Here is a 13,186-nt window from a genome sequence, read left to right as displayed (position 1 = left end):
TAAGTACACAATATCCACTGGATCCCCTTTTTCCACATGCTTGTTGAGCCCCTCAATGAATTCTAGTAGATTGATGAGGCATGATTTCCCTTTAATAATAGCATCTCTGTCCTCACACCCCGTTGTAGGCAAGGCAGGGCTGCTTGCCCCAGCACAGTCAGGGACTGAGGCACAGAGCGGCTAAGTGACTGGCCCAAGAGCACCCAGGCAGGCTGTGGCGGAGCAGGGCATAGCACCGGCGTCGCCCCAATCCGAAGCTAGCACCGTAACCACTGCACCACCCAGCCTTGCGCTGAGCAGGATTAAAACCAGGCATTCCTTCCGCTGCGGGGTCTGCTCTCCATCAGCCCCTGGGGCCCGGCTCAGCTGCTGCAGGAGTCCCTGCCCTGGGAATGGCTGGGGGGGAGCTGATGCCGCAGAATCCTGGCTGCTGGCTGATGACAACAGTGCAGGGCTTTCCCCCTGGGCGGCACCACCCAGAAGGACCCCAATGGATTGGCACCTCCCAGCCCCTGTGTGCTGTGGGGCCGGCGCTCGGGGGGCGCTGCATGGTGCTGGCATACCAGGCCATTGGGGTCACGCCGCTCTGGGATACCCATAGCTCCGGCTAGCCGCACACGTCCAGTCTCAGCTGCCCTCCCCTGGGTACGTACCCAGCCGGTCAGCCTGAGCTACTGCAGCCACACGGCTACTTTTAGCCCGCCAGCTCAAATCAGAGCTCGCACATCTCCGTCGACTGCCTGGGAACCAGCCGCCCAGCTGTGCCCTTAGCTCCGAGGACACGAATCCCCAGACAGAGCTGTGTGCTCCGGCCAAGCGAGGCGTTCACACCCTCGCTCGTCTCCTGCCACGGCTGCTGCTGCAATCGAGACACCTCGCGCTGCCTGGACACGGGTGAGCGAGCGGGGCTGTCGGGGAGGTGCCGAGGACTCTGGGCTGCGAGGAGCAAGAGCAAGTGAGCATGTGCACCCAGGGCTGCCACATGCCCGGCCCACACGGGGCAGCAAAGAGAGGTCAATCTGGATACGGTCCAGCTCCGAAAGGACATTGCAGAACTAGCGGGTTTAGAGGAGGGCAATGGGGATGAACAAGGGCCTGGAAAAAACTCTCCCATGAAGAGATCAACAAGCCTGGGCTTGTTCACTCTTATCCATCTCCTCTCTAAGGTGACGTGCTCAACATGAATAAAAGAACGAATGGGCTACAGAACGAAGATCCAGCGCTTCTGTTCTCCTTGTCTCAGGATACACCAACAAGGGGACCAATGAATGGGAAAGTGGGACATTGTAAACCTAGCAAAGGAATTGCCTTTTCCACACGACACATAGCCAGCCTGTGGAACTCACTGCTACTGGATGTTGTGGGGGGTGAAGAAATTGGCAAGATTCAAGGATTGGACATTTCTGTGGACGACAGGAATGAGACACGAACCTGTCAAAGAAGAGTGGGTGAAAATTCAAATGAACCTTCATGGAGGTTTCCTTGCCAGGGTCGCCTGGTTCTTTAGGGGTCAGGGGTCAACTAGGAACCACTGAGCAAATGGGGGTGAGTCTGATCCCGGCCGGCTCAGCTCCAGGGGTGAAGTTCAGATCCAGGGGACCCAGGTGGCTGTGGGGAAGGGGGAGCCCCTGGGGGAACAATAATCCCAAGCCAGCACAAGAACAGTGTCACGCCCGTGAGACTTTTCCTCCAAGCTCAGTTTATTTTTTAACCCAAAAGGTAAAAAAGTAGCAACTTGCTGGGAGTTAATTAACAAGCCAGGCAAAGCTCCCAGCGGCTGAGCAGGCAGGGGAAGAATCACCACCCCTGAGCCTTCAGCGAGACCCTGGAACCTCGTATTGGTAATAGAAGACTGAGAACTGCAGGAAGCTGGCGAGGAGCGATGGGGACCTCACCAAGACCCTCCGGAAGCCCATGCTCTCGTACAGCCGCTGGGCCGAGTACTGAACCATGGAGGTGGACAGCACAACGGCACTGTACCCATGTTCCTGGGCGAAGCGGATGACCGTCCTGCAGAGCGCCCTGGCGATGCCCCGGCCCCGGTACTCCCTCCCCACGGACATGCGCTTCAGTTCCAGGGCGTGCCCCCTTTCCGAGGGGTCGTCTGGTAGGACGGCCCCCACCATGCCCACCACTGCCCCCTCAGCCTCTGCCACCCAGAGACAAGAGTCTGCTGCCTCCAGGTAGATTCTCCGGATGTCCAGTAGGTCGTTGCAAAGAAACTGCTGGGCGTAATCGTTCCAGAGACACCGGATGCAAAACCAGGCCCCAGTGAGAGCGAGCAGGAGAGCCAGGAGGGAGACCAGGAGGGACCCGGAGGCCGCGAGCACCGCCAGGAACAGGCCCAGGAAGTGCAGTTGGGCCTGGGGATGCTTCAGCATGTGGATGTAGCCAGCAGGAGCGTGCTCCATAATCCCACATCCGAACATGGTGCGCACGGCCTCGTAATCACTGTCCTCGTACTGACGGATGCGGTACAGGGCCATGGGGCCGTTCAGCCCAGGCACACTAGGGCAGACAGAGTTTAAACCAGGGGAGCGGGTTGGGACATTGCTGATCCACCGGCCACTTCCCACAGTGCCCCTGGCTTCTCGCTGTACTGGGCTCCCCCCCACCCTCACTGACTATTGGCAAACACCTTCCACGCCTCCACCCACCGCCCTGCCATCTCATCACCCCCATTCCCAGCTACCTCAGCACCCACCCATCAGCCCTGCCCTGCAAGAGGAGCACCAGGAACGGGTGGGGGGATGGGGGGAGACAATCTCTCCCAGGGGCTCAGGATAGAGGGGCTGGGGGGCAGGGCAGGGGGCTTCACTAGGCAGACGCTGCCCCTTTAAACGCCAGCCCTAGCTGGCGACAGGCTGGCCGTGGAGGTTCCATGCCCCACGCTCCAAGCAGCTCCCCAGACTAACGGGCTGCGATCCCGTCTGGAAGGGGACGGCAGGTGTTTGTGGATCAGCCTCTCCCCCTCCCCCAGATCCACACCCAGAGCAGCTCGCACTGCAGTGGTCCCGTCACCCTCGTCCCCTTGCCCAGCGCGGTACCTACCCAGCGGGAGAAGAGAGCCGCTCTGTATCCGGGGCCTTTGCCCCATGCTGCTGGGAACAAAAGACAATAACCATCAGCTGGGACCAAGCCCACAGGAAGCTCCTCGACTCCATGGGGCACTTCCTGGATTCCCTATTCCTCCTCTGCTCTTTCACCTTCTCCAGCAAGCAGCAGGGCAGGGGGCCCAGGCCTGGGACGGGAGGGGAAGCCTGGGCAGCAGGAGGGGTTGGGAGACCCCAGAGGGGGCAGGTGTCAGCTGGATAGAGAGGAACGAAGGGGTGGGAGGGAAGGGGTGGGAGCCCTGGTGCAGGCACACAGCTCGGGGATTGTTTTAAGGCACCAACGGCCATAAACCCCCTGCACGGCCATGTCGCCAGGCCCCCCGGAGTGTTCATCGGGCGGTTTGATTTGTCTCCCCCAGCCAGTGATCACAACGAACAGAAAAACATTCGGGAAATTCTCCCCAGCCTTGTCGTCGGAGTACGTGAGCCTAACCCAGCCCCCGCAGGAGGCCAGCAGCCATCCCAGACAGCTGCCGGGTGGTGGGTTGGGCACTGACCCGGGAGCCTGGCACTGCTGGTGATGGGGGCAGGCTGCTCAGTGCCTCCCTTTGCACACCTGGCCTTGCACACTTTGGTGCGAAGCTCTGTGGATCTAACACTTCCCTGGGGAGACCCCGGACGGCCTGACTCCCAGCCACAGGCTCTAACCACAGGCCCCTCGTGCTGCTCAGAAGCTCGCCTGCTCTGGGGCATGGTGAGCGACGGCTGCCCTCGGGGAAATGCTCCATGCCCGGCACAGGGGAGGGCCTGACGTGCGCCGGATCCCCTCGGTTCGGCCTGGCCCTTACACACCCAGGCACAGCGGGAAGCTCTGGAGAGGGAGCGCAGCAGTCAGTGCTCGCCCGCTCACACCTGTTCTGCTGCCTGGCTGGGTAGGACGCCTGGGTTCTCTCCTCTGCTCTCAGAACACCCTGGGCTCCAAAGCTCAGTGTAGCCACGGCTTGGCCAGCCAGTCCCCAGGAACAGCCCCCACCTCCACAGCCCCTGCATGGGCTCTGCGGGCTGGCCAGCTCAGGGCCTTGGAAGCGGTTTCAGTTCCTGCTTTTGCAGCCAAGGAGGAAACGCTCCCAGCTGCAGCCAGGAGCAAAGCCTGTTCCTAGGGTGACCAGATGTCCCGATTTTATAGGGACAGTCCCGATTTTTGGGTCTTTTTCTTATATAGGCTCCTATTACCCCCCAACCTTGTCCCAAATTTTTCACACTTGCTGTCTGGTCATCCTACCTGTTGCTCTCCCGAGCAGCCCCTTAGCACAGGGGTGGGCAAACTTTTTGACCCAAGGGCCACATCAGGGTTGCGCAACTGTATGGAGGGCCGGGTAGGGAAGGCTGTGCCTCCCCAAACAGCCTGGCCCCCACCCCCTATCCGCCCCCTCCCACTTCCTGCCCCCTGACTGCCCCCCTCAGAACCCTCGATCTATCCAACCCCCCTGCTCCTTGTCCCCTCACTGTCCTGACCCCTATCCACACCCCCGCCCCCTGACAGCCCCCCCAGGACTCCCACCCCCTATCCAACCGCCCTCTGGTCCTCATCTCCTGACCACCCCCTCCCGGGACGCCCCGCCCCAACTGCCCACTGGGATCCCACCCCCTTATCCAACCCCCCCTCGCTCCCTGTCCCCTGACTGCCCTCTTGAACACTATTCACACCCCCCTCCCCTGACAGGCCCTGTGGGACTCCCACTCCCATCCCTCCCTGTTCCCCATCCCCTGACCACCCCCCCAGAACCTCGGCCCCATCCAACCACCCCCTTCTCCCTGACTGCCCCCCCCCGAAACTCTCCGCTCCCTTACCCACCCGAGAAGGAAACGCTCCCAGCTGCAGCCAAGAGCAAAGTCTGTTCCTCTCCTGAGCAGCCCCTTAGCACCATGGCACAGGGCCCCCCAGGCTAGCCATCATTCTGTGGCCATGCAAAACCCCAGGGTGCAGCGACACTCTGCAATACCCCCAACCCCCTCTCCCAGCTGCAGGACTCACCTGTGCACAGACCCCAGCCAGGCTGAAAGAGCTCCAGGGCAGCGGCGATGGAACCGCTAGGTCAGGGGTTGGCAACCTTTGGCACGCGGCTCACCAGGGTAAGCACCGGGCCGGTTTGTTTACCAGCCACGTCCCCAGGTTCGGCTGATCGCGGCTCCCACTGGCCGTGGTTTGCCGTCCCAGGCCAATGGGGGTGGCGGGAAGCGGCAGCGAGCACGGCCCTCGGCCTGTGCTGCTTCCCGCTGCCCCCATTGGCCTGGAGTGGCGAACCTGCGGATGCGGCAGGTAAACAAACCGGCCTGGCCCGCCAGGGTGCTTACCCTGGTGAGCCGCGTGCCAAAGGTTGCCGACCTCTGCGCTAGGTGCACAGAGCCGAGATGTAGCCGCCCTCCCCGGGAATCCAGGCAGCTGGCAGGGCCCAGGCTGCTTAAAGGGAAAGCAGGCTTTAGAGAGAGCCTGACGCAGGGGGCCAGTGCGGGGTCTTTGCAACAGTTCAGCTTTCCCCCGACAGCCGCACTCGAGCAATAAGCTGCTCGCGCCCCCACGCACTCCAGAGCCCACCCCTCTAACTGCTTCCCTCCTTGCTGGCGGAAGCTCAAGCTGGTTCCTGGGCGTGGAAGCAGATTATAGCTGCGTCTCGTCGCCTTTGCATGGCACCAAAAGAGCTGCTCTGTGGCTGGGAGTCCCCATCTCTGTAAGGGGATCACAGCACGACCCACCCGCCAGCGGCCGAGGCACATTCCCTAGGGGTCAGGCCTAGGCCACTTCACGCAGCAGCTAACAGCCAGAAGCCAGGCTGTGTGGGCTAGTGGCTGGGGCAGTGGGCTAGCATGCAGGAGACCGGGGCTACCCCAGCTCTGCCCCTGACCTGCTGCGGGATGTCGGCTCAGTCCCTTCCCCTCCCTTGCGCGTGTTTCCCCTCGGACCTTTGCCTGGGGCTTCTCTCTGGACTGGGAGCTGCTGGGGGCAGAGCCTGTCTGGCTGCGTGTGTGCAGGACAATGGGGCGTCCAGGCGCTGCAGGGGTCACACACACCACGAATAGTGTTGGTTACAGGTGGAACTGGGGTGGGGGTGGGGGACGTGAGCAAACTGGAGCCACAGCCCTCCCCCCCCCCACCCCAGTTCCTCTTGCCCAGATACGGGGGATGGGCACTCAGCAAATGGAAAGAACAATGGAACCTCCCCCGGGTTATTGGCATCCCACGTGAGCTCGCTGAAGGCCAGTTCGTGCGAAGCTCTGGTACCAGCTCTGCGCCGGAGAGACATCACTGATGCTGCGGAGACACTCCAGGCTGCGCCAGGGCTGTCTGTGGGGCACGAACATTTTATAGTGGGGGGCTGAAAGCCAGTGAAACTGTCCCCAAAGTTTTTACCTCGTGCCCCCCTTAGCCCTGTCCGTGCCCTGCCCAACCCCGAGCTGAGGCTGGGAGCAGGGCGGTGTCTCCGGGAGAGGGGGGGGTGATGTTATAAGTGTAATATAATAGATTCTAGGACTGGAAGGGACCTCGAGAGGTCATCGAGTCCAGTCCCCTGCCCGCATGGCAGGACCAAATACTGTCTAGACCATCCCTGATAGACATTTATCTAACCTATTCTTAAATATCTCCAGAGATGGAGATTCCACAACCTCCCTAGGCAATTTATTCCAGTGTTTAACCACCCTGACAGTTAGGAACTTTTTCCTAATATCCAACCTAGACCTCCCTTTCTGCAGTTTAAGCCCATTGCTTCTTGTTCTATCCTCAGAGGCTAAGGTGAACAAGTTTTCTCCCTCCTCCTTAGGACACCCTTTTAGATACCTGAAAACTGCTATCATGTCCCCTCTCAGTCTTCTCTTTTCCAAACTAAACAAACCCAATTCTTTCAGCCTTCCTTCATAGGTCATGTTCTCAAGACCTTTAATCATTCTTGTTGCTCTTCTCTGGACCCTTTCCAATTTCTCCACATCTTTCTTGAAATGCGGTGCCCAGAACTGGACACAATACTCCAGCTGAGGCCTAACCAGAGCAGAGTAGAGCGGAAGAATGACTTCTCGTGTCTTGCTCACAACACACCTGTTAATACATCCCAGAATCATGTTTGCTTTTTTTGCAACAGCATCACACTGTTGACTCATATTTAGCTTGTGGTCCACTATAACCCCTAGATCCCTTTCTGCCGTACTCCTTCCTAGACAGTCTCTTCCCATTCTGTATGTGTGAAACTGATTTTTTCTTCCTAAGTGGAGCACTTTCCATTTGTCTTTGTTAAACTTCATCCTGTTTAACTCAGACCATTTCTCCAATTTGTCCAGATCATTTTGAATTATGACCCTGTCCTCCAAAGCAGTTGCAATCCCTCCCAGTTTGGTATCATCCGCAAACTTAATAAGCGTACTTTCTATGCCAATATCTAAGTCGTTAATGAAGATATTGAACAGAGCCGGTCCCAAAACAGACCCCTGCGGAACCCCACTCGTTATGCCTTTCCAGCAGGATTGGGAACCATTAATAACAACTCTCTGAGTACGGTTATCCAGCCAGTTATGCACCCACCTTATAGTAGCCCCATCTAAATTGTATTTGCCTAGTTTGTCAATAAGAATATCAAGCGAGACCGTATCAAATGCCTTACTAAAGTCTAGGTATACCACATCCACAGCTTCTCCCTTATCCACAAGACTCGTTATCCTATCGAAGATTTGTTCTTTACAAATCCATGCTGGCTGTTCCCTATCACCTTACCACCTTCCAAGTGTTTGCAGATGATTTCCTTAATTACTTGCTCCATTATCTTCCCTGGCACAGAAGTTAAACTAACTGGTCTGTAGTTTCCTGGGTTGTTTTTATTTCCCTTTTTATAGATGGGCACTATATTTGCCCTTTTCCAGTCTTCTGGAATCTCTCCCATCTCCCATGATTTTCCAAAGATAATAGCTAGAGGCTCAGATACCTCCTCTATTAGCTCCTTGAGTATTCTAGGATGCATTTCATCAGGCCCTGGTGACTTGCAGGCATCTAACTTTTCTAAGTGATTTTTAACTTGTTCTTTTTTTATTTTATCTGCTAAACCTACCCCCTTCCCATTAGCATTCACTATGTTAGGCATTCCTTCAGACTTCTCGGTGAAGACCGAAACAAAGAAGTCATTAAGCATCTCTGCCATTTCCAAGTTTCCTGTTACTGTTTCTCCCTCTTCACTGAGCAGTGGGCCTACCCTGTCTTTGGTCTTCCTCTTGCTTCTAATGTGTTGATAAAAAGTCTTCTTGTTTCCCTTTATTCCTGTAGCTAGTTTGAGCTCATTTTTTGCCTTTCTAATCTTGCCCCTGCATTCCTGTGTTGTTTGCCTATATTCATCCTTTGTAATCTGTCCTAGTTTCCATTTTTTATACGACTCCTTTTTATTTTTTAGATCATGCAAGATCTCGTGGTTAAGCCAAGGTGGTCTTTTGCCACATTTTTTATCTTTCCTAACCAGCGGAATAGCTTGCTTTTGGGCCCTTAATAGTGTCCCTTTGAAAAACTGCCAACTCTCCTCAGTTGTTTTTCCCCTCAGTCTTGATTTCCATGGGACCTTACCTATCAGCTCTCTGAGCTTACCAAAATCCGCCTTCCTGAAATCCATTGTCTCTATTTTGCTGTACTCCCTTCTACCCTTCCTTAGAATTGCGAACTCTATGATTTCATGATCACTTTCACCCAAGCTGCCTTCTACTTTCAAATTCTCAACGAGTTCCTCCCTATTTGTTAAAATCAAATCTAGAACAGCTTCCCCCCAGTAGCTTTTTCAACCTTCTGAAATAAAAAGTTGTCTGCAATGCAGTCCAAGAACTTAGTGGATAGTCTGTGCCCTGCTGTGTTATTTTCCCAACATATATCTGGATAGTTGAAGTCCCCCATCACCACCAGATCTTGGGCTTTGGATGATTTTGTTAGTGTAAGCAGAGTCAGGATGAGCTCTACCCTGACATCTGGTGGTGAATTATGGCGAGTGTGGAAAAGAACTCCAGGGGCTGATATTGTTTGCATAGGCACACCCACCCTCCTGGCATGAGACAACAGCAACTGAAAGTGGTTACTTTGGCTGGTGTGGGACCCCCAGTTTCTCTGTTATTGGGGCAGGAAGAATAAAGTTTTGTTACCCTGATTCTGTGAATCAAGGCCAGTGGAACTGTTGTATGACAGAAGGACTCACCATTAACTAAGTAGCACTTGCTTGACAAGGGGCATGGGTTACAAAACCTAGTGAATTCAGAGAGGGTGGGGGCAGGTATTTGTATCTGGTGGTATGGGCCTCTTTTGTAAGCCTGAAACACCAATTGCATCTTCTCCACTGTTGAATGTCAGAGCTAACTTTCAGAGGGGTAGCCGTGTTAGTCTGAATCTGTAAAAAGCAACAGAGTGTCCTGTGGCACCTTTAAGACTAACAGAAGTATTGGGAGCATAAGCTTTCGTGGGTAAGAACCTCACTTCTTCAGATGCAAGTAATGGAAATCTCCAGAGGCAGGTATAAATCAGTATGGAGATAACAAGGTTAGTTCAGTCAGGGAGGGTGAGGTGTTCTGCTAGCAGTTGAGGTGTGAACACCAAGGGAGGAGAAACTGCTTCTGTAGTTGGATAGCCATTCACAGTCTTTATTTAATCCTGATCTGATGGTGTCAAATTTGCAAATGAACTGGAGCTCAGCAGTTTCTCTTTGGAGTCTGGTCCTGAAGTTTTTTTGCTGTAAGATGGCTACCTTTACATCTGCTATTGTGTGTCCAGGGAGGTGGAAGTGTTCTCCTACAGGTTTTTGTATATTGCCATTCCTGATATCTGACTTGTGTCCATTTATCCTCTTGCGTAGTGACTGTCCAGTTTGGCCAATGTACATAGCAGAGGGGCATTGCTGGCATATGATGGCATATATAACATTGGTGGACATGCAGGTGAATGAGCCGGTGATGTTATAGCTGATCTGGTTAGGTCCTGTGATGGTGTTGCTGGTGTAGATATGTGGGCAGAGTTGGCATCGAGGTTTGTTGCATGGGTTGGTTCCTGAGTTAGAGTTGTTATGGTGCGGTGCGTGGTTGCTGGTGAGAATATGCTTAAGGTTAGCAGGTTGTCTGTGGGCGAGGACTGGCCTGCCTCCCAAGGTCTGTGAAAGTGAGGGATCATTGTCCAGGATGGGTTGTAGATCACTGATGATGCGTTGGAGAGGTTTAAGCTGAGGACTGTAGGTGATGGCCAGTGGAGTTCTGTTCATTTCTTTTTTGGGCCTGTCTTGTAGCAGGAGGCTTCTGGGTACACGTCTGGCTCTGTTGATTTGTTTCTTTATTTCCTTGTGTGGGTATCTCCCTCTTCACTAAGCAGTGGGCCTACCCTGTCCTTGGTCTTCCTCTTGCTTCTAATGTATTGATAAAAAGTCTTCTTGTTCCCCTTTATTCCCGTAGCTAGTTTGAGCTCATTTTGTGCCTTTGAATATCTCATTGAAAGATGACAGGGCCAGAAAGAGTTAATTAAACTGACCTGACCCATGGCCGAAGTTTAGAGACTTGTTAGGAACATATGTAAATGAACAGAGCTTTGAAATGCAGGCTGCATTGTTAGAGGTAGAAGGGTGGGTGTTTGCTCAGGGCTTGTGATGTCAGCAAACAAGTCTTGTCTATTGCTATAGCTTTGATTCAAAGATCAAAAAAGGAATATTAACATTTAGGAAGACACTTGAGAGAAATAGTATTATTGTCTCTATGTCTCTTTGAAGGTTGTGGTAACCTGTATCTGAACTGTTTAATGGATAAATTACCCTGTGCTAATTGCCAGGATGTTTGGGAGAAGGAGAGGTAAGCCTATTGTTTTCTCGGGCCAAAAGGCTTCTGGAAATGTATAAAAACCCTGGGACACGATCCTGCTTCCTCTCAGATCTGCTTTGGGTTTCAAGAGGGGGAAACCTTCAGCCACAAGGATTGAGATCCCCAGTCACTGACTGGAGTCACCCTGAATATGGACATTGGACTATAACCTATGGACTATTTCTAAAAGGACTTTTGGCAACTACAAGCTCATCTCTGCTATGCATCTGAACCTCAAGAATTGAATTCAAGTCTGTATGTATATTGATCTTTTAACCAGCACTCTCTCTTTTCTTTTTTAATAAATTTTAGCTTAGTTAATAAGAATTGGCTATTAGCGTGTATTTTGGGTAAGATCTAAGTTATAATTGGACCTGGGTGTGTCCAATTATATCCTTTGGGATTGGAAGAACCTTTTCTTTTATATGATGAGATAAGATTTTCAGTAATCATCATCATATCTGACGTGTGTGTCTGGACGGAGGCCTGAGGCTGGGCACTTTAAGGGAACTGCGTTGTTTGGACTTCTGAGTAACCAGTGAGGTAATACAGAGGCTGTTTTGTGCTGGCTTGGTAAATCTAAGTATTGGAATATCCACCAGCGTTTGGGGTTTGGCTGCCCCATTTGGTTTGCAGTTCACCCTGATTGAGTGACCTCAGCTGGCTCCCACGGGCAGCACCGTCACAATGCCGTAGTCAGCAGGATCCACACAACCACATCAATTAAACTTTGGGTCAGAACCCCCCGCTATCCAAATTTGAATTTTGGTATTGAGAGTTTGGTTGGTTAAAGAGCAGTTGCAATGGGTGAGCAAAGAGCATATGAAAGCCTTGATAAAAAAGCCCTGGAAGATTTGTGTTCAGAAAAGGGGATAAGCTTTAGAAAGAAAGCTACAAATCAAGAACTGAGAGATCTGTTAATGGAGTGATCAGGAGGCAGGAGCACAGCCCTTACCTGAGGCTACAGAAGATGCAGAAAAAGTTAGAATGCAAATGGCAGCAAATAAACTGCAACTTGAGCATGAACAGAAACTAGCAGATCTTCGATTGCTGGAAAAGCAAAAAATAGCTGAATTAGAAAGAGAAGCTGATCAAAGAAAGAAGGAGGCTGATGAGAGAGAAGAAAGAGCTCGTAAGGGGCGTCTGGAGCTGCTGGCTGCTGAGGAGAAAGCTCACCAAATGCAACAGGACACGGTCAGAGTTCAGCTCCACGTCAAAAAAGCAAGGGAAGAACAGCAGAAAGTGTATCCTCCTGAAAGTCCAGTTTATAACAATGTTGGTATGTTGTATAACGCTGAGCAATTGTCTGGGTGTAACGAAATGTACCCCAACACTGCCACCTTTTATGTAAATGCCGTTACTGTGAGTTCAGTAGGTGACCCCATAAATTGTGCCAATACTATGTATAGGAGGGGTAATGAAAAATTCATAGAGAGTGTAAAAGTCAATGGTAAAAGCTGTTTAGGGCAAATTATGGCTTCTAACATCACTCTTGTTAAAGCAGATCTTGTCAAAGAGGAAGATTACTTACCAAATCAGAGTGTGAATGTTGATGTCCTCTATGAGTTTACTGTACGCGTGCCTTTAGCCAGAATCCACCTTGAATGGAATGGTACAAAGCATGAAGTTATATAGTTGGTGTAAGGAAGTTATTGCCTAAGGATCTTTTGATTGGGGAAGATGTTAAAGCTCTGTTCAGTCCAGGTAGCCAATCACAGGAAAGGAATGATCTTAAACCTGTGTCTGTTAGGGCAATGATTTGCCTGGGGAGGGCGTCTCCAAATTGTTGTCTATGCAAGAGAGCTATTTGGCTATGAATGAAGTTTCTGAACGTCTGTCTAATGTCTCTGAAGCAAATCTGAAATTAGATCAAGCAAAGGGAGAGGCGAATAAGAAAAGTTTGGATGAGCCCAGGCAACCTTGTGAGCTGATGGCTTTATCTAGTCAGCAGTTTGGGAAGGCAAGGATAGTGAAACATAAGTGTCCCTATACCTTACCTGTTACCTGTGTGGAGAATTGTGACAGTGAAGGAAATGTGCCTGTGTCTGTCAGGGGTATTGACTTGCCTATGGAGGAAGCTACCTCGGTCTCCAAGCAGTTGTCTGTGAACAGCCCTGTGCGCTGGGACAAGGAAAATGCAATCCCAAGCTATGTGTCTGGTAAAGGAGAAGGTGTCTCCGGCTCTTTGTCTGTGAAGCAGACTGTGATGGTCGAGGGTGATTCAGTTGTCTCAGAGTTGGTTCTGGATTCAACTAAAGCCCAGAAGGGAATGGTCTTAAGTCTGTGTC

The 13,186-nt window shown here is 52.4% G+C and overlaps 1 protein-coding gene across 1 annotated transcript; it reads right to left on the bottom strand.

The window, feature by feature from the left end:
* Nucleotides 1–1,679: 1,679 nt before the first annotated feature.
* LOC135895531 (putative N-acetyltransferase 8B) lies at nucleotides 1,680–11,921 on the bottom strand. The gene is made up of 2 exons (XM_065423648.1): nucleotides 11,854–11,921; nucleotides 1,680–2,508 (listed from the first exon to the last, which is right to left on the bottom strand). The coding sequence occupies exons 1-2, from the start codon at nucleotides 11,919–11,921 to the stop codon at nucleotides 1,815–1,817; spliced, it is 762 nt and encodes a 253-aa protein (XP_065279720.1). The 3' UTR covers nucleotides 1,680–1,814.
* Between the last annotated feature and the right edge of the window lie 1,265 nt (nucleotides 11,922–13,186).

Source organism: Emys orbicularis, chromosome 1, assembly GCF_028017835.1.
Source record: "Emys orbicularis isolate rEmyOrb1 chromosome 1, rEmyOrb1.hap1, whole genome shotgun sequence".
Classification (NCBI taxonomy): domain Eukaryota; kingdom Metazoa; phylum Chordata; order Testudines; family Emydidae; genus Emys; species Emys orbicularis.
This window is presented reverse-complemented; position numbering and strand designations above follow the sequence as displayed.

What these genes read in the sequence shown, in the direction of transcription:
- LOC135895531 (XM_065423648.1), bottom strand. Translation starts at nt 11,921, where the DNA reads ATGCTCAAGTTGCAGTTTATTTGCTGCCATTTGCATTCTAACTTTTTC. An exon ending in TGCATCTTCTGTAGCCTCAG is followed by an intron (nt 2,509 to 11,853) that starts GTAAGGGCTGTG and finishes TGTCTGCCCTAG; the next exon opens with TGTGCCTGGGCTGAACGGCC.